The 26,575-nt window shown below is 37.4% G+C and overlaps 1 protein-coding gene across 2 annotated transcripts in view; it reads right to left on the reverse strand.

Moving 5' to 3' along the window:
- PNPLA8 (patatin like phospholipase domain containing 8) overlaps positions 1-22,490 on the reverse strand; it is a 41,954-nt gene extending 19,464 nt beyond the window's left edge. For both annotated transcript variants that reach the window (XM_053609521.1, XM_053609522.1), the window contains exons 1-6: positions 21,351-22,490; positions 21,059-21,208; positions 13,329-13,480; positions 11,600-11,694; positions 10,716-10,887; positions 1,802-1,859 (exon numbers count right to left, since the gene is read on the reverse strand). In XM_053609521.1, coding sequence (XP_053465496.1) covers positions 1,802-1,859; positions 10,716-10,887; positions 11,600-11,694; positions 13,329-13,480; positions 21,059-21,208; positions 21,351-22,406 — 1,683 coding nt within the window. In that variant the 5' untranslated portion in view covers positions 22,407-22,490. The remainder of the gene's footprint in view (positions 1-1,801; positions 1,860-10,715; positions 10,888-11,599; positions 11,695-13,328; positions 13,481-21,058; positions 21,209-21,350) is intronic.
- Between the last annotated feature and the right edge of the window lie 4,085 nt (positions 22,491-26,575).

The following is a 26,575-nucleotide window of genomic DNA, read 5'->3' on the forward strand; positions in this document are numbered from 1 at the left end:
AGGCACATAAATCCTATTCCTTAATCAAATAAGTAATATTAAAAGAGAACAGAACTCAAGCAATACTCAGATCATTGGGTTTCAAACAAATAAACAAGGAGCCGCACAGTGACATATGTAAGTGACATTAAATTTATTTTTTTTGAGACAGAGCCTTAAGCGCTGTCACACTGGGTAGAGTGCTGTGGCATCATAGCTCACAGCAACCTCCAACTCCTGAGCTCAAGCAATTCTCCTGCCTCCACCTCCCAAGTAGCTGGGACTACAGGCACCCGCCACAATGCCCAGCTTTTTGGTTGCAGCCATCATTGTTGTTTGGCGGGCCCAGGTTGGATTCGAACCCACCAGCTCAGTTGTATGTGGCTTAGTCACTTGAGCCACAGGTGCTGAGATGACATTAAATTTTTAAAATTGAGATTCCATTTGTACATTAGTATAGAGCCACATATTGTTTTAGTCAATTTTTTTAATGTTTGTATTTATTTTTAGTTTTTTTGTGGAGATGAGGGTCTCACTATATGGCTCAGGTTGGCCTCATACTCTTGGCCTCAAGCAATCCTCCCTTCTCAGCCTCCTAAAGTCCTGGGATTATAAGTGTGAGCCATTGTGCCTGGCCTCTTTTCGCCAATGGAAGACGTCAAATAAGACAATAGTCCCTTAAGATTATAATGGAGTTTTTGTTTTTGTTTGTTTTTTTTTTTGTTGGAGACATAGTCTAGCTCTGTTGGCTAGGCTAGAGTACCATGGCCTTAGTCTAGCTCACATCAACCTCAAACTCCTGGGCTTAAGCAATACCCCTGCCTCAGCCTCCTGAGTGGGTATATACAGGGACTACAGGTACATGCCACAACATCTGGCTATTTTTTCTATTTTTAGTAGAGACAGGATTTTGCTTGCTCAGACTGGTGTTGAACTCCTGACCTTAAGTGATCCTCCTGCCTCAGCCTCTCAAAGTGCTAGGAAAACTCAAGGTGTGAGCCACCATGTCCGACTTGTACCTTTTTTATATAGAGAGACACAAATACCTGCCATTATATCACAATTATCTACCGTATTCAGTATAATAACAAGCTCTACAAGTTTGTAGCCTAGGAAGAGTAGGCTGTATCATAAAGATTTGGTGTGTAGAAGGCTATGGCATCTAGGTTTGTGTAAGTATATCTAGGATGTTTGAATGACAATGAAGTAACCTAACAATGCATTTCTTAGACTGTACCCCCACTGTTAAGCAGTATGTGACTGTATGTGTATATACTGTATTTATGTACAAGGGCTGTCCAGAAAGTACCTACCCATGTCATATGAAAAACTGAGACATACATGGCTGGATATTTTCCAGACAGTCCTTGTATATGTGAGGCAGGGGAGGAAATACTGTAATTTTCCCTACATTATTAGATTTTATTAAAATAATTATGACAAAATAATTGCTCCTCACTTTTAGTTCTAGTCTGTCAAGTTCTTTTTTTTTTTCTTTGCAGTTTTTGGCCAGGGCTGGGTTTGAACCCACCACCTCTGACACATGGGGCCAGCGCCCTATCCTTTTGAGCCACAGGCACTGCCCTGTCTGTCAAGTTCTTAAACTTCTGTTGCACTTTTACTAGATATAGAAAAGGTCTAAAAAAAAAGGTCTAATAACCATATCCTTTATCTTCATAGAATGACTCATTATGTAAGGAATTAATATATCAGAAGAAATTCCTAAGAATTTTTCCCCTTAATAATAGGGCCCTCAGAATACATACTTTCACGGAACCCTCAGTTCCAACGAGGTGTTATATTTAAGAGATTCTAAGCTTACCTTAGGACAGGTGGGATTTCTTGCTGTTTCAATCATTAGTGCAGATCCCATTCTATCCCTTTATTAAAAGAGAAGAGATAAATTATATCAAAATGATCTCATCAACTAACAACCAGGGAACATGCACTGTGTAATTACTACTTGTCCATGGCTTTGGCTAAGCGCTGAAGGACCAAAAAAAAGTTTAGGAATCTCTTCTAGGAGGCTTATAATACAATTAATGTACATGAAACAATATGTACTTATTTATTAATATGTGATTCAAACGGAAATTATCTACAGTTCTGAGGAAGAGCAATCAATATAGGGTACAGAAACTGGGAAAGATGCATGAGGTAGCTTGAGGAAGACACTGAAATACAGCAAGAAAATATATTCAAAGCCATGACATACAGAAGTTAAAGGAACAAAGGCAGAGTTAAGTCTGTGGTTTGCAGGGTTCTGCAGACAGGATAAAGGAGTTGTGTTAAGACTGCAGAAGTATATACGGTCTAGTAAGAGTTACCAAAAAACCAGATATGGACATTCAGACTTTAAACTTGTTTAAGTAGGTAACAAAGGGCCAATGGCATCAAAAAAACTACTTTTAAAATCAGAGTTGGCATTGGAATTACTGTAACTAGAAATTGCCTTGAGGTAACAATTTTCACAGTACCATAATAAAGGAATAATTTTATTTCAGTACAGGTTTCTTCCAGACTTAAAAATTATATATTTTCCCCCTGATTAAATATAAAGACTATGGTTTTACCAACCTTCCTCATGAGGAAGGTTAATGACATATTTCATTCCATATGTCTAATGACATATTCCAAACAATGCTTATGTTTCTCTACTAGGATATTAGTGAATTTCACTTACAGGTAATATTTATAAATTGCTTGGTAATCTAACCTTTATAAGCTTTTTTTTTTTGAGACAGAGCCTCAAGCTGATGCCCTGGGTAGAGTGCCATGACATCACAGCTCACAGCAACCTCCAACTCCTGGGCTTAAGCGATTCTCTTGCCTCAGTCTCCCAAGTAGCTGGGACTCCAGGCGCCCGCCACAACGCCTGGCTATTTTTTGGTTGTAGTTGTCATTGTTGTTTGGCAGGCCTGGACTGGATTCGAACCCACCAGCTCTGGTGTATGTGGCTGGCGCCTTAGCCGCTTGAGCTACAGGGACTGAGCCTACCCTTTATGAGCTTTTATAAATATCAATGTAAAATCCTTTCCAAAATAGACATAATCTTTCATCTTTCCAGATCTAAACATGTCTTCTGCATGAAGATCAATGCAATTTTATTCTTCTAAGTGTCTTTATCTTTCAATAGATCTATTAATATAAAACTGGAACAGGGAGGTGCCTGTGGCTCAGTTGGTAGGGCACTGGCCCCATATATCAAGAGTGGCAGGTTCAAACCTGGCCCGGGCCAAACTGCAACAAAAATATAGCCAGGCATTGTGGCGGGCGCCTGTAGTCCCAGCTACTCAGGAGGCTGAGGCAAGAGAATCGCCTAAGCCCAGGAGTTGGAGGTTGCTGTGAGCTGTGTGACGCCACAGCACTCTACCCAGGGCTTATAAAGTGAGACTCTGTCTCTACCAAAAAAAATAAAAAAATAATAATAAAAAAAAAAAACTGGAACCAAATCTTAGGAGCATGTTGCTTTCAAACTTTTAAGCAAAGTTCACATTTTTTAAGTCTTAATAGTATCAAAAGAGCTAAAATGCTTTAGTGAATAAAGTTGCGAATACACATTCCAAACAGAAGTTAGAAATGGTAATTGCTTATTTCAGAGAGACATCAAAATGTGATAAAATTCTCAACATTCCTAAGATTCCATTGATACTAAGTTTAAAAATATGGCCCCCCGGGGCGGCACCTGTGGCTCAAGGAGTAGGGCGCTAGTTCCCATATGCCAGAGGTGGCAGGTTCAAACCTAGCCCCGCCAAAAACCACAAAAAAAAAAAAAAAAAAAAACAAAGGCCCCTAAAATAATACAAATTCTTATCACAGAAAAAAAAAAGCATAAAAGTGCTCTCAATAAACAAAGAGGGAAACCATGTTATGCAAAAACAAGCCAGAAGGTAGGTATAATAGAATGTAACAATATTGGCCCCTGATTAATCACTTCCTGGTGATCATATCCTTTTATGTAGTCCCTTCCCATACAGACCCTCAGTTTGAGTGGCTTTGGTCAACGGGACATCAGCAAACATGCCCTTGATAAACTGAGGCTTGGTAAGTGTTTATGCACTAAAGCTTGCCCTCTGGGAACTCTGAGACTGTGTGCTGAGACAAAGCTTGGATGAGAATGACCATGTGGAGAGAGAGATCCAGCTGTTTCAGCCATATTAGCTGAGTTAGTTAGGGAAAACAGAATAAATGTCTAATCAAACCACAGAATCATAAGAGTAAATCACCAAAAAAAAAAAAAGAAAGAAAAAAAGAGTACCACCAAGTTTTGGAGTGTTTTGTTTTGCAGCAAAGACCAAGTGAAAATGTAGAGAAAGAAAAATAACTACCCACACTTATAAAGTTTATCAATGCTATGATTAAAAATAAAGAAGTCTCTGAAAAAGCAAAAATGAGATGGCAATATTGCATATATGTGAAGACACTCTAATGAATAACAAAAGAAAAAACATTTCATAGTAGAGAAACTGGCTTTAAGTAAATTTTTAAAACTTCATTGAAAAACCTTAATCAATAGTATTGATTTTATGATTTCATGGGAATAGAGATGATATTTTTTTCAAACAGACACAAAAGACCTGATAATAAGTAACATATAATGATAATGAATGGGAAGATTTAGAAATATGTCAACATTTCACAAAATAACTGACACATTTCATGTAATTTCCTTCCAGATATCAGAGGGATGTTTTTATGTGACAGAAGTAACTTAAGATTCATTTTGAACATTAAATGAAAATGCTAACAGAAGTATGAAAAAAAATAATAAATAAGGAGAAAAAACGTTATATTGCATCAATATAAAAACATTATACAAAGATTCACTAAATAAATTTACAGAATTTGTACAAAAATAAAGAACTCAGGGTGGCACCTGTGGCTCAGTCAGTAGGGCGCCAGCCCCATATACGGAAGGTGGCAGGTTCAAACCCGGCCCAAGCCAAACTGCAACAATAACAACAAAACAGCCGGGTGTTGTGGTGGGCACCTGTAATCCCAGCTATTGGGAGGCTGACACAAGAGAATTGTCTAAGCCCAGGAGCTGGAGGTTGCTGTGAGCTGTGATGCCACAGCACTCTACCAAGGGCAACAAAGTGAGACTCTGTCTCAAAAAAAAAAAAAAAAAAAAAAATCAGTACAAAAAAACAAAAACTTGGACATACACTCTAATATAGATAAGAACTTAAAATATGATGAAAGTGATAAATCAGTTTAAAAAAGGAAAAAATACTTGGTAAGTGGTACTGAGATGTTTGAATTAGTGTGAGAAAAACAAATAAAGCTTGATCTCCTTATAATATACATAGAAATAAATTTCTGGTGACATCAGAATTAAATACAAAATTAATAAAAACTTAGGACTAGAAAACAATAAAAATATGTACCTGTTTTCAGGAAGAAAGGTTTTATAAACATAAAAGCAAAATTAAAAATCATTTAAGGAAAAGATTTGAGTATATAAAGTTTTTTTTTTTTTTTTTTTGTAGAGACAGAGTCTCACTTTACTGCCCTCGGTAGGGTGCCATGGCGTCACACGGCTCACAGCAACCTCCAGCTCTTGGGCTTATGTGATTCTCTTGCCTCAGCCTCCTGAGCAGCTGGGACTACAGGCGCCCACCACAACGCCCGGCTATTTTCTTGTTGCAGTTTGGCTGGGGCTGGGTTTGAACCCACCACCCTCGGTATATGGGGCCGGCGCCTTACTCACTGAGCCACAGGCACCACCCATATATAAAGATTTTTAAATACTCTACATTAAAAAAATCATTAATTAAAAAGTACTTTTTCAATATATGGTTAATATATTTATAGTATATTGATACTCTGCTAGGAAAATAAGCAAAGATTATGTACTCAAAATTCACAAATAAGAATATAATCCAAAAAATGTTCAAACTCATTAATAGCAAAAGTGACATAAATTAAAAACCAGTTTCAAAATTGGTCAAACTCATATAGTTTGAACCATTAAATTATTTGATGGTCATAAAATAGAAATATAAATTGATGCCCGTGGATGAATAAGCTAGGACAACTGTTTTGAAGAACCATTCAGCTGTACATGTATCAAGATTCTTTTTTTTGCAGTTTTTGGCCAGGGCTGGGCTTGAACCCGCCACCCTCAGTATATGGGGCCAGAATCCCACTCCTTGAGCCATGGGCACTGCCCTATTGAGATTCTTAAAATATGTATATCTTCTAACCAAAATTTCACTTCTAGAAGTTTGCTTTACAGATATAATCAAAGATTTTAAGTAAAGATGTAGGATGTTCAACTAAATTTTATTGTGAACTGCAAAAATACCTGAAGTAATCTTTCCCAAAATTGAATTTGTTAAACCAAAGAAAGACCATAAAGTGGCAATCATTAAAACATGTTTAAAAAATTATTAAGCAGATTACAGCTTATCATCATGATCAAGTAGGTTTCATCCCAGGGATGCAAGGCTGGTTTAACATACGCCAGTCCATAAACGTTATCCACCATATTAACAGAAGCAAAAATAAAGACCACGTGATTCTCTCAATGGATGCAGAAAAAGCATTCGATAAAATCCAGTATCCTTTTCTAATTAGAACACTGAAGAGTATAGGCACAGGTGGCACATTTCTGAAACCGATTAAAGCTATCTATGACAAACTCGCAGCTAATATTTTACTGAATGGAATAAAACTAAAAGTTTTTCCTCTTAGAACTGAAATCAGACAAGGTTGTCCTCTGTCACCATTACTATTCAACACAGTGCTGGAAGTTCTAGCCTATACAATTAGGCAAGACAAGGAAATAAAGGGAATCCAAATGGGAGCAGAGGAGGTCAAACAATCCCTCTTTGCTGACGACATGATCTTACACTTAGAGAACCCCAAAGACTCAACCACAAGACTCCTAGAAGTCATCAAAAAATACAGTAATATCTCAGAATATAAAATCAATGTCCACAAGTCAGTTGCCTTTGTATATGCCAATAACAGTCACGATGAGAGGCTAATTAAGGACACAACTCTTTTCACCATAGCTTCAAAGTAAATGAAATACCTAACAAAAGAGGTGAAGGACCTCTATAAAGAAAATTATGAGGGTGGTGCCTGTGACTCAATGGAGTAGGGCACTGGGCTCATATACCAGAGGTGGCAGGTTCAAACCCAGCCCCCACCAAAAAAAAAAAAAAAAAAGAAAAGAAAATTATGAAATCCTAAGCAAGGAAATAGCAGAGGATATTAACAAATGGAAGAACATACCATGCTCATGGATGGGAAGAATCAACATTGTTAAAATGTCTATACTTCCCAAAGCAATCTACCTATTCAATGACATCCCTATTAAAATACCAACATCGTACTTCCAAAATTTGGAAAAAATGATTCTGCATTTTGTATGGAACCAGAAAAAACCCTACATAGCTAAGGTAGTTCTTAGTAATAAAAATAAAGCTGGGGGCATCACCATACCTGATTTTAGGCTGCACTACAAAGCCATGGTAGTCAAGACAGCATGGTACTGGCACAAAAATAGAGACATAGACGTTTGGAATCGAATAGAAAACCAGGAAGTGAAACTAACATCTTACAACCACCTAATCTTCAATAAACCAAACAAGAACATACCTTGGGGGAAACACTCTCTATTCCATAAATGGTGCTGGGAGAACTGGATATCCACATGTAAAAGACTGAAACTGGACGCACACCTTTCTTCACTCACAAAAATTGATTCAAGATGGATTAAAGGACTGAAATTTAAGGCATGAAACAATAAAAATCCTCAAAGAAAGCATAGAAAAAACACTGGAAGATATTGGCCTGGGAAGACTTCATGAAGAAGACTGCCATGGCAATGGCAACAACAAAAATAAACAAATGGGACTTAATTAAACTGAAAAGCTTCTGTAAAGCTAAGGAGAAAACAACCAAAGCAAATAGACAACCTACACAGTGGGAAAGGATATTTGCATATTTTGAATCAGACAAAAGCTTGATAACTAGGATCTATAGAGAATGCAAATTAATCCACATGAAAAAAGCCAACAGGGCGGCGCCTGTGGCTCAGTGAGTAGGACGCCAGCCCCATATGCCGAGGGTGGCGGGTTCAAACCCAGCCCCGGCCAAACTGCAACAACAACAACAAAAAAAATAGCCGGGTGTTGTGGCGGGTGCCTGTAGTCCCAGCTGCTCAGGAGGCTGAGGCAAGAGAATCGTGTAAGCCCAAGAGTTAGAGGTTGCTGTGAGCTGTGTGACGCCACGGCACTCTACCCGAGGGAGGTACAGTGAAACTCTGTCTCTACAAAAAAAAAAAAAAAGCCACCAATCCCATATATCAATGGGCAAGAAACATGAATAGAACTTCCTTTTTTTTTTTACAGACGAATGGCAAACAAACACGAAAAAATGCTTATCATCCCTATTTATTAGAGAAATGCAAATCAAAACCACCCTGAGATACCATCTAACCCCACGGAGAATGGCCCGTATCACAAAATCTCAAAACTGCAGATGCTGGCATGGATGTGGAGAGAAGGGAACACTTTTACACTGCTGGAGGAACTGCAAACTAGTACAACCTTTTTGGAAGGAAGTATGGAGAACCCTCAAAGAACTCAAACTAGACCTCCCATTTGAACCTGCAATCCCATTAGTGGGCATCTACCCAGAAGGAAAAAAATCCTTTTATCATAAGGACACTTGCACTAGACTGTTTATTGCAGCTCAATTTATAATCACCAAAATATGGAAACAGCCTAAATGCCCACTAACCCAGGAATGGATTAACAAGCTGTGGTATATGTACACCATGGAATACTATTCAGCCATTAGAAAAAAATGGAGACTTGGCTCGGCGCCTGTGGCTCAAGTGGCGAAGGCACCAGCTACACACTCCTGAGCTGGCGGGTTCCAATCCAGCCCCGGCCCACCAAACAACAATGACAGCTACAACCAAAAAATAGCCAGGCGTTGTGGTGGGCGCCTGTAGTCCTAGCTACTTGGGAGGCAGAGGTAGGAGAATCGCTTGAGCCCAGAAGTTGGAGGTTGCTGTGAGCTGTGATGCCACAGCACTCTACCCAAGACGACAGCATGAGGCTCTGTCTCACAAAAAAAAAGTGGAGACTTTATAGCCTTTGTATTAATGTGGATGGAAGTGGAACACATTATTCTTAGTAAGGCATCACAGGAATGGAGAAGCATGAATCTTATCTACTCAATTTTGATATGAGGACAATTAATGATAATTAAGGACATGGTAGGGGTGGGGGAAGGGGACAGCAGAGAGAGAAAGGAGGAGGGAGAGGTGGGGAAAGGAAGAGCAGAGAGAGGGAAGGAGGGAGGTGGGTGGGGTCTTGGTGTGTGCCACACCTTTTGGGGGTAAGACATGATTGTAAGGTTGACTTTACCTAACAAATGAAATCAGTGTAACCTGGTTTCTTGTATCCTCAATGAATCCCCAACAATAAAAAAAAAAAAAAATTATTAAGTAACATAGGAGATCATTTATGATAAAATGCTAAGTAGAAAAAAAAAATACCAAACTACATGTGCATTATAATTTCAATTTTGTGAAAGAGATGAATACATAAACACAACTACATAGACATGCATTTATTTATCTGTAGGAAAATATATTAAAATATATCACCATGTTAATAGTGTTTTGCTTTTAGTGGGATTATAAGCTATTTTCATCATTCTCTTGATATATGCTTATTTCCTATATAATGATCACTTAACAAATACATCAATATTATTGGTTCTTACAAATTGATCTATTGATATATTCTGAAATATGGGAAGAAATTTAATGTTTCCTACTCTAGCATTCATTGTTCATAAATAATCAGAAACAACGTAATTTCTCAAGTGCCCTTAAAAATCCTAAATGGAGCTGGTTGTGGTGGCTCATGCCTATAATCCTAACACTATGGGAGGCCAAGGCAGGTGGATTGCTTGAGCTCATAGGTTCGAGATCAGCCTGAGCCAGAGTGAGATACTGTCTCTGTGGCAGGTGCCTGTAGTCCCAGCTAATCGGGAGGCTGAGGAAAGAGAATTGCTTGAGCCCAAGAGTTTGAGGTTGCTGTGAGCTATGATGTTATAGCACTCTACTGAGGGTGACAAAGTGAGACTCTTTCAAAAAAAAAAAAAAAAAATCCTAAATGGAAATGATTAAGAAAACATGGTCATACCACTCTGGAGTATAGAGTAGTCTCTAAAAACGTATCAGGAGACTTTAATAACATTGGAAAAAAGAGAAAGAATACAAACTTACAACTATAATTTCAGCTACACAAAATGTAAATAAGAATATATATATTCTAGAAAAAAACAGAAGGAAATAGAAGGTCTAAGAGCTCTGAAAATTGGATCGTGGGTGATTTTTAAGTTTCTTCTTTCTGCTTATGTTTTTTACTTAAAATATTTGAAAATAAGCTTAAAAATTACTAAATATTTTAGAAGAATGGCTTGAGAAAAGACTAATATGTTAAATTAAAACTAAAGGATGCAAATATGTTCTATAAACACTATGGTTTCAGAGTTTTAAAAGGCAATAGCTTCTATTACATGCGGATCTGACATATATGAATCCAAGAAAACAATGTCTAGAAAATGACTCACCAAAATATTAACAGTAGATATCTCTAATTAGTGGCATTATAATTTAATATTCTGCTTTATATTTTTCAAATTAAAATATGTATATATTACCTATATAAATCAGAATTTTTAAAAGCATAATTATAACTTACTTAAGAATCTTTTCCCATGTTTGACTGTCATAAAATGCATGGCTCCAACTCATTTTGACTGTTCCAACAATGACATTTTGTGAAAACACATCTGATCCTAATTTTCGATAAAGTTCCTCACATTCATCCAAGGGCATATGAAACAATCCCAACATGAAAGCTAATATGGCACCTGAAAAAAATAAACCTATTTTTATCAGTATTGACACTAGAGTACTTATACGATCTCCTGAGTCATAGATCTGGTTTAAATTCTAGCTTTGACACTTTCTAGATATGTCACAAATAACTTAGAGCTTCTCAGAACCCTAATTTTTTCATCTGTAAAATGGGAAAAAGAAGTATTAAAATTCCTAAGTCCCTTGCACTACAATAACATATGAAGGGCTTTACCAGGCCTCAAAAATAAATGCTACCTAACAATGATAATGATGATGATAATTTAAAAATACATTTAAAAATGTGCCATTTTACATTAAATTATGTAAGAAAGATATTGTGGTAGATAATGTTCTAACATTAATGAATTACTTAGTTTTAGTTTCGGAACATAGTATATTTGACAACTTACCAATTCATTAAGCAATTACTCCTTCAGGTTAGTCCTAGGAACCAATATAATTAAAGAAATTAGGTCCTCTGGAATATTTTTGTATTTTTTTTAAATAGCTCCTTTCATATCTAAGCTGTAATTGGTATCACACACTGCCACCTAGTGTGTCTAACTGGCTTAACCCTGAATGAAACAAAACAGAGGAGGAAGACTTGGGGTACGGAGAAGCCTGGTGGCAAAGGACCATGACCTTAAACTTATGTTCCTAATGTTCTTTTCCTTAATGTACTGCTGGAATGCACCACTTCTATACATGTAAAATAATAATTACCTGTGCTTACACCACAAATGTAATCAAAGAGCTGATGAACTGGTTTCTGAGTAAGTTCAACCAATTTCCGTAGTGTCTGAAGAGCAACCACACCCCTGTAGAAAAGACAAAAGACAAAATGAGAATTCCTATTTTAAGAAAAATGAAGTTACTAAATAAAACTATTCTGAAAATTACTTTTGCAGTTTATACACTAACATCAAAACTAATAATATAAATTAGAATCAGTAAAAATTGCCTACCCAAATCTTTAGGATCACTTTTGAAAATCTGACATCTAAATAATGATGAAAAACCTGCATTGTGGCAGCATATTTTAAAATTTATACTAATCTCTCTTTAAATAAGAATACATGTGTCAAAATAAACTTAACAATGCCAATTATAAGCAAACAAATAAATATAAATACAAAGATATGTCAATGTAAGATTTTTTTTAAACACCCCAGGGTGGTGCCTGTGGCTGAAGGAGTAGGGCACTGGCCCAATATGCTGGGGGTGGTGGGTTCAAACCCAGCCCCGATCAAAAAAAAAACAAACAAAAAAAATACCAAAAAACACCCCAATTCTGGAAAACACTTAAACCTCCACTCACCAGTTCTTGGAATACCAAATATTGGTTTCTTCCCTTACCAACATAGTTGGTTACCTATGTTTCTATACATTTGTGTTTTGTATATTTCACTAGTCATATTTTTAACTCTCAACACTGCCACCATCCAAGATTCTTATTTTATCATCCTATGCCTAAATTACAAAATAGACTCTTTGATCACTCACTCCTTCCTCACATAGATGTCAACTGTAAAGGATTTGGGTGGATATAGGACCGTGGCATTTAACAGAAAGACATGGTACTTCTTGAACATACAGAAAAATGATTGGCAAAGCAAAATCAGAGAGGTTAAGTTAAAAATAAGAATAGGCAGGGCATTTACTATGAATCTAAGCGGTAACAGTAAAGATGGCAGAGAAGTAAAACCCAAGCTAGAAAATTTTGGGGAAAAAGTCCAAAAAACCTAGCCAAAGAATTTAAGCAACAAGTAGACAAACACTAGGCAAGTTAAGACAGAATTAAGAAGCGTGGAAAGATTGCCAATAGTAAGAACAGAGCTTGGTAGTGAAATTATCTCCTTCTGAACAAAGAATGCTTTTATTTCGTACATAGCACCAGAACAAGCATCTGCAAGTGAAGGCAGGAGCCAGGAAGTTATTGACAAAGCCTCTTTGCTAACCATCATTTCATAATTGACTAGTTGACTGATATTAATGGGCTAGATAAATATTACTTCCTGGAAAAGAAGTCATGGCCATGATTATTTAAAAGAAAGCTAAAATTATAAAACATGCCGAGATTTTAAGAGAACAATGGTTGATAAGCTTATAAACGATCAAAAAGGTCTAAAAAGACCAAACTAAAATATAAATACTAAATTGAAACAAAATAAAAGGTGATTCAGATATTTGCTAGAGTAGCTCTTAGTTTGATAAAGAAAAATAATTTCATGTTATATATTCTAAAAAATTGATTTTAAGTCTCTAAAGCTGAATTTAAGCTGGCATTCTTTTTTCTTTTGATTATTTTACTTTTGTCATACCTATGATAGGGTCTCTTCCATGTAAATTTATAATAAGAATAAACCAAAAGCACAGTTTGACAGTTTGTCTAGTTAGGGTTACCTCTTGGATGCATTTTTGTAGTTTTTAAAAATAATTTTTCTAGCCTTACCTTGTTCCTCCACCATCAATTGTAAGAATTCGGATTCCTCTCCCTTTCACTGGATCCACGTAGCCAATTAAGGCCAAAATTTCTCTAACTGCAGCCTGAAGAGTTTCATCCTTAATTTGTCTCAGTCGTAATAAATATGGAATAATTCTTTCCTATATTAAGAGAAAAAGTATCCTGTTGCTTTTGTCAAATCAAGAGTGAAAATGTATGATTATTTTTAACCAACACATGTATTTTATCATATAAAATCAAGGTGCCAGTGTTCATTACTTTCTCATTATTCTTAAATGATAAATTAGTTTTTGACATACTAATGCCAATTAATAACCGAGGATATATTTTTTCTAATATCAAGGACAAAAATTAACCTTTTTTGAAATATTTCTTTAAAGATACAATGCTTAAAATTAAAGAAGATATAATTTGCTTAACATGTATTTACAAAATATTAATTTTTATAACAAAAAGTTAACATTATAAATTTCACAATTTCACACAGTATTTTGCCCAAATCCTACAGAGTATAAAACGGCCTCATAATAATTATTGGAAATCTTGTGGCTAATAAAATAATAATAATAATGATTATTGGAAATTAAACTATTATTAAAAGGAAAAAATAAACCATCTTATGTACTTTGCACATGGAACACAAGGGGACATCATAGTAGAATATGAACAAATGATAATAAGTAAAACTGGGTTAGAAGGTAAAATCTGACCATTACAATTAAATAATTAGCTTAAATAAACCTAGGACTTCAAGATTTTAAGTGCTCGACTTACTACTGTTGATCACAGCAAGAGCTTATTTACTGTTTTCCCCCACCAATGTGATGGGAAAGAAGAATGTGCAGGAGCTTTAATCCTAGAGTTCTAAGCTGCTTACCAAAGATTCTCTAGCTTCTGTACCCAGAAGCATCTTACATGGTCAGTACCCCAGGTATTGGTCAAGTGGAAGCTATATCTCTTCTGTGTAACCTTTAGTAAATCAAATAATTTTCCATCATTCATTTTATTTCTTTTTTTGTTTGTTTGTTTGTTTTTTAGAGACAGAGTCTCACTTTATCACCCTTGGTAGACTGCTATGACATCACAGCTCACAGCAACCTCCAACTCCTGGTTTAGGTGATTCTCTTGCCTCAGCCTCCCCAGTAGCTGGGACTACAGGTGCCTGCCACAACGCCCAGCTATTTTTTTTTTTTGCAGTTTGGCTGGGGCTGGGTTTGAACCCACCACCATCGGTATATGGGCCCGGTGCCCTGCTCACTGAGCCACAGGCGCCGCCCTCATTTTATTTCTTTTTTATGATAAATCGAGCCTGAAATATTATTGCTCTAAATTATTTTTTTTTTCTTTTCTTTTGCCTGGGTAGTATAGAGCTCCAAGGCCCCACTAGAGGAACTTAACAAAGGTGTTGAATGAAACATCTATGAGAGATCAATGCTCCTGCCAGGAACAACTGGAAACACTTGATGAAATACAAGAAAAAATACCATCTGTTTAAGAGCATCAGATAACTGCTGAAGCAAAGAGGACAAGAGAGGCTAAGACTCTGGAGAGGAATAATTATTGGGAAGTGAGTTTTTAAACTACAGATTTTCTTTTCTTTCTCTTGAAGCACTTGCTGATTCTGGGAAGAAGTAAAGGATTAAAAGACTGGGCGCAGCTTAGACAAAGGGCCACAAATGAAGGATAGAAAACTAGCTGATCATTTGGTTTCATGGGAGTGAAGTGAAAACACTGAAGACATGAGATGTTCGGTTTTACCTCAAGATATTCGCTGGATTCTTAAACTATGAGGTGCGGGAGGCAAAAAAGCTAAGCTGGAGGCCTCTGAAAATGGAGGAACTTTTTGTATCCTTGAGAATTTAGGAACTCAGTAGGCAGTGGTAGTGAACACACCACATACTTTGAAAGCTCTAGAGGAATATGCCCTAAAAATAAGGCAAATTATAATGCAGCCTTGACACCCAGTTCTGACCCTGACTGAGTTAAGGGTATGAGTATCCCAGTCTATATGTCAACCAGAGGAACGAATAAACTCTCTGGAAAAAGAAATCATTTAATATAATTTGGACCCTATGACTTTTTTTTATTTACAATGTCCAGCATCTAGAAAAATTATGATGCACGTGAAACCACTGCCAAATGACCAAAGACCAAGAGCTGATCCTCAGAATCACCACTAAAAGATGTTAAAAAGAAAAATAAAATTACCATCCAAAGATATCACATACCCTATGAATTAATTTAACAAAATAAACCCAATGGAAGATGTGTAAGACCTACATTAAACATTTTAAAAGGGTGGTGCCTGTGGCACAGTGGGTAGGGCGCCGGTCCCATATACCAAGGATGGCAGGTTTGAACCTGGCCCAGGCCAAACTGCAACAAAAAAGTGGGTGCCTGTAGTCCCAGCTACTCAGGAGGCTGAGGCAAGAGAATCACCTAAACCCAGGAGTTGGAGGTTGTTATGAGCTGTAACACCACAGCACTCTACCAAGGGCGATAAAATGAGACTCTGTCTCTAAAAAAAAAAAAATTTAAAAATACTGAGGGAAAATAAAGATGACCAAAATAAATGGAAGAATATGCCATGTTCATGGCTTGGAAACTCAATATTATAAAGACTTAATTCACTCTAAATTGTTCCACAGATGCAATGCAATTTCAGCACATTTTTCTTCTTTTTATATTTTTGGTAGATAAACTGATTCTAAAATTTACATGGAAATATGACATGTCAAGAATAGCCAAGCCAATATTAAGAGGAAGGATAAAGTTGAAGGATTTATCCTACCAAATATTAAGCTTATTATAGAGACAGAGGCTCACTTTGTTGCCCTCAGTAGAGTGCCGTAGTGTCACAGCTCACAGCAACCTGGCGTCACAATGCCTGACTATTTTTTGTTGTAAGTTGGCCAGTATTAAGCTTATTATAAAGTTGTTAAATTTTAAGCAGTGCAGTATCCAAGCAAGACTAAACAAATATAACAATGGAACAAAATATAGTGTCTAGAAGCAAATTCATATACAATCACTTGATTTATGCAAAGGTCTTTTCAATAAATGGTATTGCATCAACTACATAAGTATATAAAAATTTACTGATAAAGAAGGCTGTACATTGTCAGCTTAAAAAGGTTTATAAAGCAGTATATACAAAATGAGTTTATATTGGCATATATGTGCATAGAACAATTTCTGGAGGGATACTGTGACAGAAATCACTAATGTTATGACAGACTAATGACAGACATCACAATACCCAGTTCGTACTTCCTAAGCACATAGAAGTCTATACTTCTGGGGCCCAAGCAACTGAACAGGATAAATAGGCTATGAGAAGAAGAAACCTATGGCATTTTCTGCTGAGATACTCTTAGATTGGTATAGAAATCATGGAGGAAACGTCAACTGACATACAGGCAATAGACTGAAGTAGCCACCACATGCAAGTTCACTGTGCTGGAGAGTCACCCAAACCCAGGGCCAACTTTCCAAGAGTGAGAAATAAATTTCTGTGTTGTTAAGCCACCGAGATTTTGGTGTTGTTATTTGTGTTTAACTCAGCTGACTAATACAAATAAACACTAATATATGACAGTGATAATCTAAGGTAGTAGAAATATACTATTTTTATTTTCTTACTTTTGCTTTTTTTCCTAATTTTCTACAATGTCTATGTACTTTCAGTTTTTAAAAAGTGAAAAGGTTATTTTTTAAATTTGAAAATAGGCTCAGCGCCCTTAGCACGGTGGTTATGGCACCAGCCACATACACCGAGGTTGGTAGGTTCGAACCCGGCTGGGACCAGCTAAACAATGATGGCAACTACAACAAAAAATAGCCAGGCATTGTGGCAGGTGCCTGTAGTCCCAGCTACTTAGGAGGCTGAGGCAAGAGAATTGATTAAGTCCAAGAGTTTGAGGTTGTTGTGAGCTGTGACACCATGGCACTCTACCAAGGGTGACATAGTGAGACTCTTTCTCAAAAACAAACAAAAAATTTGAAAATATACTGAAGAACATCTTCATATCCAACATTAAAAATTATCAAAGACAATACCCTAGATGTGGCTGCCATAAACGTAGCACACAAAAGAGGAAACTTGGATTTTTTTGTAGTATTAAGTATCAAAGACATTTCCCTAGATTTGGCTACCATAAATAAGGGACATTCATAAAAAAGTAAAATTCATATAGAAGATGCATTAAAAGCAATTCTAGCATTTTCAAAAGCTCAATTCATGATAATAATGAGAAGTTTCACTGGGAAAGTTCACATGATTATGTACATGATGACATGTCTTCAGCAACTTATCCACTTGATTGTTTTTTAGATGCTTATCTAAAGGGAAGGTGACAACTTTCTTGGAACTACCTTGATTTGTATTCATAAATGATCTAAATACATATTTCCATATTATATTTCTTCTTGGTACTGAAGGATCCTTAGATTTGGGATCAGTTATGCAAGTAAGAGCCCTGAAAGTTCAACTGTCAAGATTACTCATAACAAACTAAAACTGAAAACTACCCAGATAGCCATCGATAGCTTGATGAATAAATTGTGATACACTCATGCCATAAAATATAAGGACAAGGAGAAGGAAGGATTTACAATATCCGTAACAATGAAAATGATTCCTATCAACAAGCTGAGTGAAAGAAGTCAATCGCATAAGTGTTCTCATAACATAGAAAAGCAGGCAAAACTAATCTGGTAATATTTCTGTTTCTTCATCTGGGGGCCAACTATATGGATGTGTTCAGTTTGTGAGCTGAACTGAAATTTATGCTTACAAACATATGTATATTATGACTGAATAAAATGTCTTCTAAAAGTTCTTTAAGGCATGTGCTATGATCTGAATGTTGGTATCCCCCCCCTAAAATTCGTATGTTGGAATCCAATACCCAATTTAATAATGTGAAGGTGAGAAGTGAGGCCTTTTCGGGAGTAATGAAGTCATGAGGGCTCAACCTCATGAATACTATGAGAATGCTCTTGTAAAGGAAGTTGAAGGCAGCTCCCTCCCCCTTTTGCCATATGAGTATGCTGCAAGAAGTTGCAATCTGTGAGTAATGGGACGCTCAGCAGACACCAACTCTGCTGATGCCCTGATCTTGAACTTTCCAGCCTCCAGAACTATGAGAAATAAATTTCTCTCTTTTTTTTCTTTTTCTGAGACAGAACCTCAAGCTGTCACCCTAGGTAGAGTGCCGTAGCATCACAGCTCACAACAACCTCCAACTCTTGGGTTCAAGCGATTCTCTTGCCTCAGCCTCCCAAGTAGCTGGGACTACAGGCGCCCACCACAATGCCTGGCTATTTTTTGGTTGTAGTTGTCATTGTTGTTTGGCAAGCCTGGGCTGGACTCGAACCCACCAGCTCTGGTTTATGTGGCTGGCGCCTTAGACGCTTGAGCTACAGGCACTGACCTGAGAAATAAATTTCTATTGTATATCATATTGCCCAGTCTAAGGTATTTGTTAAAGTATCTAAATAGACTAAGATAATTAATATTTAGATAATGTTAATTCTATTTTGTTAATAGATTTCTCCTTTCAGTATATAACTAAAATGTGCAATAGACTTAAAAGCATATGTATATTTGGAAAATATATCTTTTAGGTAAAAGATTATATAAATAGAAAAGACAATCCCAAATTTTAGGAACATGAAATACTAAAACTTATCTATTATAATGTATGTAATATATAATATAAAACTAAGAAAGGGTACACCATTCAAAGACTTAGATCAGGCATCCTCAAACTTTTTAAACAGGGGGCCAATTCACTGTCCCTCAAACCGCTGGAGGGCCAGACTATATTTTATTTTTATTTATTATTTATTTTTTTTGAGGAGACAGAGTCTCACTGTACTGCCCTCGGGTAGAGTGCCGTGGCGTCACACGGCTCACAGCAACCTCTAACTCCTGGGCTTAAGCGATTCTCTTGCCTCAGCCTCCCGAGCAGCTGGGACCCGCCACAATGCCTGGCTATTTTTTTTTTTGTTGCAGTTTGGCCGGGGCTGGGTTTGAATCCGCCACCCTCGGCATATGGGGCCAGCGCCCTACTCACTGAGCCACAGGCGCCGCCCCAGACTATATTTTAAAAGAAAAAACTATGGGGCGGTGCCTGTGGCTCAAGGAGTAGGGCGCCGGTCCCATATTCCATAGGTGGCGGATTCAAACCCAGCCCCGGTCAAAAAAAAAAGAAAAAACTATGAACAAATTCCTATGCACACTGCACATATCTTATTTTGAAGTAAAAAACAAAATGGGAACAAATACAATTCACACTGCTTCATGTGGCCCACGGGCCGCAGTTTGAGGATGCCTGACTTAGATAATTCCTCAGCAAAGTGATTATCAGAAGTAGAATAATTATCAACCAAGTTAACATAATTTTCTGAACAGCAAGCTAAAATTAAGCACTAATCTGTTTCTAATAAAATTTTAGCAATAACTATCATTGTATGACATTTTCAAATTGTTCATTAAATACTACAAGTAATCAAAATAATACAGATATAAAAAGACTCAATCACGTTAGTCTCATTTTTCAGTATTTCTCTGAAAACAGTCTATTTAAATGGGCCTAAATGATCTTCACTATTTCATAATTGAAAAAACTAAGGCAAAGAAAAGCTAATTGTTTTATCTACTGTGATTACCAATTTGATTATCAATAGTCATTAAAAATTTTTAGACTTTGGGCTCGGCACCTGTAGCTCAAGCGGCTGGGCGCCAGCCACATACACCAGAGCTTGTGGATTCGAATCCACCCGGGCCTGCCAAACAACAATGACAACTACAACAACAATGAAAAAAAAATAGCCAGGCATTGTAGCGGGTGCCTGTAGCCCCAGCTACTTGGGAGGCTGAAGCAAGAGAACTGCTTAAGCCCAGGAGTTGGAGGTTGCTGTGAGCTATGATGCCATGGCACTCTACCCAAGGTGACAACTTGATGCTCTGTCTCAAAAAAAAAAAAATTTTTTTTTGAGACTTTGAAATATGAAGGGACCATATAATAAGAACTAGCAAGAATTTACATATGAATTTTTTTTTTTTTTTTGAGACAGAGTCTCAAGCTGTCGCCCTGGGTAGAGTGCCATGGCGTTACTGCTCACAGCAACCTCCAGCTCTTGGGCTTAAGCGATTCTCTTCCCTCAGTCTCCCAAGCAGCTGGGACTACAGGGGCCCGCCACAAAGCCCAGCTATTTCTTGCTTTTAGTTGTCGTTGTTTGGTGGGCCTGGGCTGGATTGGACCCGCCAGCTCTGTTGTATGTGGTTGGCACCTTAGCCGCTGGAGCTATAGGTACTGAGCCTTACATATTAATTTTATTCCTTGTCTTTTAGAGTAGTTATATTACTATAAATATCCACACAGCACTTAAAAAAATATGGCTGGCAGCTGTTAGGCAATACAACTAGTACCTTGTAAACTAATATTCATCTTATAAATATTTATCTTATAGAAGTGTAATATCAAAGTACAAATAGCCTAATTTATATTACAGAGTAACATGGATTGATTAGTATAATGTACATAATGAACAGAGCAGTTTACTAAATATACATCACATACATGTAAACATACATGAATAAAAACTACAAAAAAATTCAAATAAAAAAAGAAAGGCCTTGGCTTCTCCATTTCAGAAAGTTTATTAGTATTTTTGTTCCAAAACAAGAACCAGATTAAGTTAGAAATTACCTTGACAGCTATTCCTTTTCCTTCAGGAAATTCTAGAAGATGAAAAGTCAGTTCTTCAACCCGAGTAATGCAGAGCTTCGGGTCAGCTGTTCTTCTTAATGCCCGAACTAATGCCCGGGTTCTGTTATCAATACTCACCCTTGCAATGATCTACAAAAACATATTAAATAATATGATTAAAATAGGAAAGTATACTAAAAAACAATCCTTAGGAACTTTCCCATCAGGAAATGAAACTTATAAATGTGACAATAATTAATACAATGTAAACCCACACTGAATAACAACTTGCCTTTTCTCGCTGAAGAGATAATCGTTTTTTCTCCTCTGCGTTTTTGTCTTTGCTGACAGCCTGCTCAGTTTTAGCGGGTTCTTCCTGAACTTCCGACTGACTCTTTGAATCATACTTTAATTTGGGGACAAGTCCGCCAATATAACCGCCTACTAAAGCTTGTACACCTTCAGTAGGACGAGAAAGAAAGTTAGCAATACTTTGTTTAGTAGACACTGGAGGAACCTCAGGTACCCCACTGGGATTTGCAGGCTTGTCCACAGGATCTGAAGAAGATTGTGAGCCTGGCTTATCAGTCAGGAGGCCAGTATCTGGAGGATTTGATTTCTCTTCTTCAACATTTTTACCTTCAAGTTCTAATTTTTCCTGGAAATGTTTATTTTCCTTTTCTTGAGACATTTTTTCCTCGCGTTTGAAATATGAATTAATGTGATTTGATAAAAAGTAGAATGACTCTCCAAATTTTGTGGTTATAATATTTGTATAATGAAAAAGACTTTGTTTACTTACATCTTCTTTATCTGGAACATGACTTTTTTCTTCTGGAAAAATATCCTTTTCTGCTGATTTGTCACTATATTTTTTCAGAGATTTGATAGCTTGTTTAATGTTTTTCTGTTTTAACCAGCCACTATCTGTTACTTTTCGTAATATTCGATAACTTGGCTTAAATTGAGCTAACCGTGAAATCATTTCATTCTGGTTGCCAAAAACAGCCTTTGAAACAGAGTTCAAAGTACTTTTAATACGGGACATACGAATACTCACTTTCATAAGTCCCTTGGGAGCAGAAGTACTAAGTTTCAAAATTCCAATATGTAAACCATGGTTGCTTGGAGAGTAACAATGCTTAGTGCAAGAATGTGCTTCACTTTGGGTCCATTTACATCGTATGTTGCCTGTATGAAAACCTCTTTGTAGACTGATGTGGCTTATCCTCCAGTAATGTTTAGATGCACACAAGAAATGCAGTTGCTTGCTCCTCTGCTTCCCACAAAGACTGCTTGCATTACTAAGGAGGTAAATATATATATCTACAGTCAAATTAATAGACATAACTTAAAAATCATCTATTTTTTATATGACATTGTCTCATTTAACTCCTGAATGCTTCATTTAAGAAATTCCATAATTCATGGTCTTACCTGAAAAGGCAAGGAAAAAAAAATTAAAATTAAAATTAAAACATGGTTCAATACAAAATGCATGACTATTTGAAATAAACTCAGCAAGTAGTCTCAAAAAGGGACAAAATATATTTCCATTATGGTTGGTACAGATTTCATTTTTAAACAAATAAAAAATAATTTGCTTTCAGCATAGAAGTCAATTAGAAAAGAAATTGAGGGGCGGCGCCTGTGGCTCAAGGGGGTAGGGTGCCGGCCCCATATGCCGGAGGTGGTGGGTTCAAACCCAGCCTCAGCCAAAACTGCAAAAAAAAAAAAAAAGAAAAGAAATTGAGTAGTAGGAAAAGAATTTAGGAAAGTTTCCCATTTTAGGTACTATAATGCTTTCTTCTTCTTTACAGTTAAATTTCTAACTAGCTTATGTGACAACAGTCTTAGGTTCTTTGAGGACAAGGGTCAGGTCTTATGCTTCATTCACCACAAATCATCTAGATAGGTGATTAATCTGCATTAGATACAGTACTGGATGCAGTGCCCGCAAAGTAGCATACTAAAGAACTTCTAGTCTAGAGCTGGAGATAGCCATGTGAAGATTTCACAACCTAATACTAAGTGCTCATTAAATCCAAGAAATCAAACTGAAAGAAACTACATGTAGTGCCTAACATAGAAGAGGCTCACAACCACAATACAAAAAGAATACATACAAATAAGAAAGTAAACAGTAACACAATTAAAACAGGCAAAAGACATAAAAAAGGGCAGTGACAGAAGAATACAAACAGCAAAATCATGAAAACATACATTACCATATCAAAATAGCCTATTAAAGTAGATGATACTTTGTTCTGCCAATTGGTAAAAGTTTAAACAACTGATAATATCCGTTATTGATAATGAGCTGGGAAAATAGAACACAAAGGGCTACTTAGACAGTAGCCCATGAAATTTTAAATGCTATAAAAATTTTAAATGCACATATTCTTTGATCAGCAATTCTACTATTAAGAATATATCCTACAACACATTCTTCTTAGTAAAGTATCACAAGAATGGAAAAGCAAGAATCTAATGAACTCAATTCTATATGAAGCCAGTAGATGATCTAATACATACCCACATAAGAGAAAGACTCAAATCAATTCAAGGTGCGGGTGGGGGAAAGAGGGAAGGGAGAAGAGAAAGGAATGGGTGTACTCGCACTTAATAGCCAAAATATTAGGGTGTATGGCACATCTCTTGGGGGTGAGACACAATTATAAGAGGGACTTTACCTTACAAATGCAAACATTGTAACTTAATTCTTTGTACCCTCAATTAACCTGAAACAATTAAAAAAACCAGAATATATCCTACAGAAATACTTGCATAAGAATAGAAAGTTATTTATACAAATATTCCCTGCAGCATTGCTTGAGAAAACCAAATACTGAAAAATGTTATGTGTCTTTTAGCAAGAGATCATTAAATAAAGTATGGTACATACAGACAAGGGAATGAACAGGTTATATCATATAATCCACAGTGTCCCAAAAGTCACCCCATACATAGGGGATATGGGGAATTATAGCTAAATGTACTTTTATTTACAAAATATTCATTACAGGGCGGCGCCTGTGGCTCAAGGAGTAGGGCGCCGGTTCCATATGCCGGAGGTGGCGGGTTCAAACCTAGCCCCGGCCAAAAACCAAAAAAAAAAGAGAAACAAAATATTCATTACAAAATTTCACAAATTCTCTGCATGTTGGCCAACTCTTCGTAAAAGCAGAAGAGACTGAAAAATCAGTTTCTGTTGGATCTGTAAGAGATGCGAAGACAGAAGACAAACTGCTGTCCCCAAGACTGGAGAGACACATAGGTGAATACAAGGAGTCACAGCTTACCTGAGTAGAAACCTCTGTGGGAGGGCAGCACCTGTGGCTCAGTGAGCAGGGTGCTGGTCCCATATACCGAGGGTGGTGGGTTCAAACCAGGCCCCGGCCAAAATGCAACCAAAAAATAGCCGGGCGTTGTGGTGGGCGCCTATAGTCTCAGCTACTTGGGAGACTGAGGCAGGAGAATCGCCTAAGCCCAGGAGGTTGCTATGAGCTGTGATGCCAGGGCACTTTACCGAGGGTAATAAAGTAAGACTCTGTCTCTTGAAAAAAAAAAAGAAACCTCTGTGGGAACCAGTGCTGGGATCTGAAAATTTGCCTGGTAATTGATGAATCGCTAGAGACTCACAGTGGAAAAGTCTGAGAGTTAAAAACTGCAGAGGACTGAGTCATGTGGAGTCCCTACACTTTTGCAAGCTTTACTTCCAATAACTTTACCAAGTTCTCACGGTAAATATAAGATAAACATCTCCCGCTTCTATGGCAGGAGGAGGAGAAGCCAACACACCAGGGCATGTTGTTCTTCCTCACAAGGTCTGCCCTCAGGAGAAACTAGTTAACAAAAAACTAACCTGCTGGGGTTTTATCAGAGCCTAACTGACCTTGAGGAAGGGAAATACCCAATTCTGGCCATAGTTATCTTGTCCCAGATGGGTGGGGAAAAATCTGAGAAGCACTTGTGAAGTTGGTAGTCCAGAGGCATAAAAGACTCACTGAAAGACTAAAACCTTACCATAGAACTAGAGAAAGCTTCCCTTCCGAATCCCTGACCTTACCACCACATCACTGAAGGCCTAGTTACACCAGTTTCTTTTACCTAGTACACCAAGTCTGGCTACTAAGAAAAAATTACAAGGAATATTAAAAGGCAAAAAACACAACTTGAAGAGACAAAGTACACATCAGAACCAGACAAGGAAGGGATGTTAGAATTATCTGACTGGGAATCTAAAACAACTATGACTAATATGTCACGGACTCTAATGGATAAAGTGGACATGTGTAGGAACAGATGCGCAATGTAAGCAAAGACATGGAAATCCTAAGAAAGAACCAATAAGAAATCCTAGAGAACATGGACAGCACCTGTGCTCAGTGGGTAGGGTGCCGGCCCATATACTGAGGATGGTGGGTTCGAACCCGGCCCTGGCCAAACAAAAAAAAATAGCCAGGCGTTGTGGCGGGCACCTGTAGTCCCAGCTACTCAGGAGGCTGAGGCAAGAGAATCGCCTAAGCCCAAGAGCTGGAGGTTGCTGTGAGCTGTGATGCCGCAGCACTCTACCTAGGGCAACAAAGTGAGACTGTCTCTAAAAATAATAATAATAATAATAATACTAAATAGCCAGGCGTTGTGGCAGGCGGCTGTAGTCCCAGCTACTTGGGAGGCTGAGGCAAGAGAATCGCTTAAGCCCAAGAGTTGGAGGCTGCTGTGAGCTGTGACACCATGGCACTCTATCGAGAACAACAGCATGAGACTCTGTCTCAAAAAAAAAAAGAAATCCTAGAGATCAAAAGTACTGTAACAGAAATGAAGAATGCCTGTGATGGGCTTATTAGCAGACTGAGGAAAAACACGACTGAGGAAGAATGGCTCTGAACTTGAGGATATGTGAACAGAAAACCTCCAAACTAAAAAATCAAAGACTGAAGATAACACCACAGAAGTATGTGAGACAACTACAAAAGGCATAAATCTGTGAAATGTGTGTACCATTCAGAGAAAAGAGAAAGGAACAGAAAAGAACACGAAGATAGTAAGGATTAAGAATTTCTCCACAGTAATGTCAAACACAAAAACACATATACAGAAAGCTCAGAGAACACCAAGCAACATAAATGCCAAAAAGAACCCTCCCCCTCCCCAGTACCTACATACACCATTCTCAAACTATATAGAAAATCAGGCTCGACATCTGTGGCTCAAGCGGCTAAGGCGCCAGCCATATACATGTGAGCTGGCCAGTTCGAATCCAGCCTGGGCTCGCCACACAATAATGATGGCTGCAACCAAAAAATAGCTGGGCGTTGTGGAGGGCGTCTGTAGTCCCAGCTATTTGGGAGGCAGAAGCAGGAGAATCACTTGAGCCCTTGAGTTGGAGGTTGCTGTGAGCTGTGATATCACAGCACTCTACCCAGGGCAACAGCTTGATGCTCTGTCTCCAAAAAAATAAATAAATAAAAGGAAAATCAAAGGAAAAATTCCTCAAACAAGCTAAAGAAAAGC

Source organism: Nycticebus coucang, chromosome 11 (genome assembly GCF_027406575.1).
Source record: "Nycticebus coucang isolate mNycCou1 chromosome 11, mNycCou1.pri, whole genome shotgun sequence".
Classification (NCBI taxonomy): Eukaryota; Metazoa; Chordata; class Mammalia; order Primates; family Lorisidae; genus Nycticebus; species Nycticebus coucang.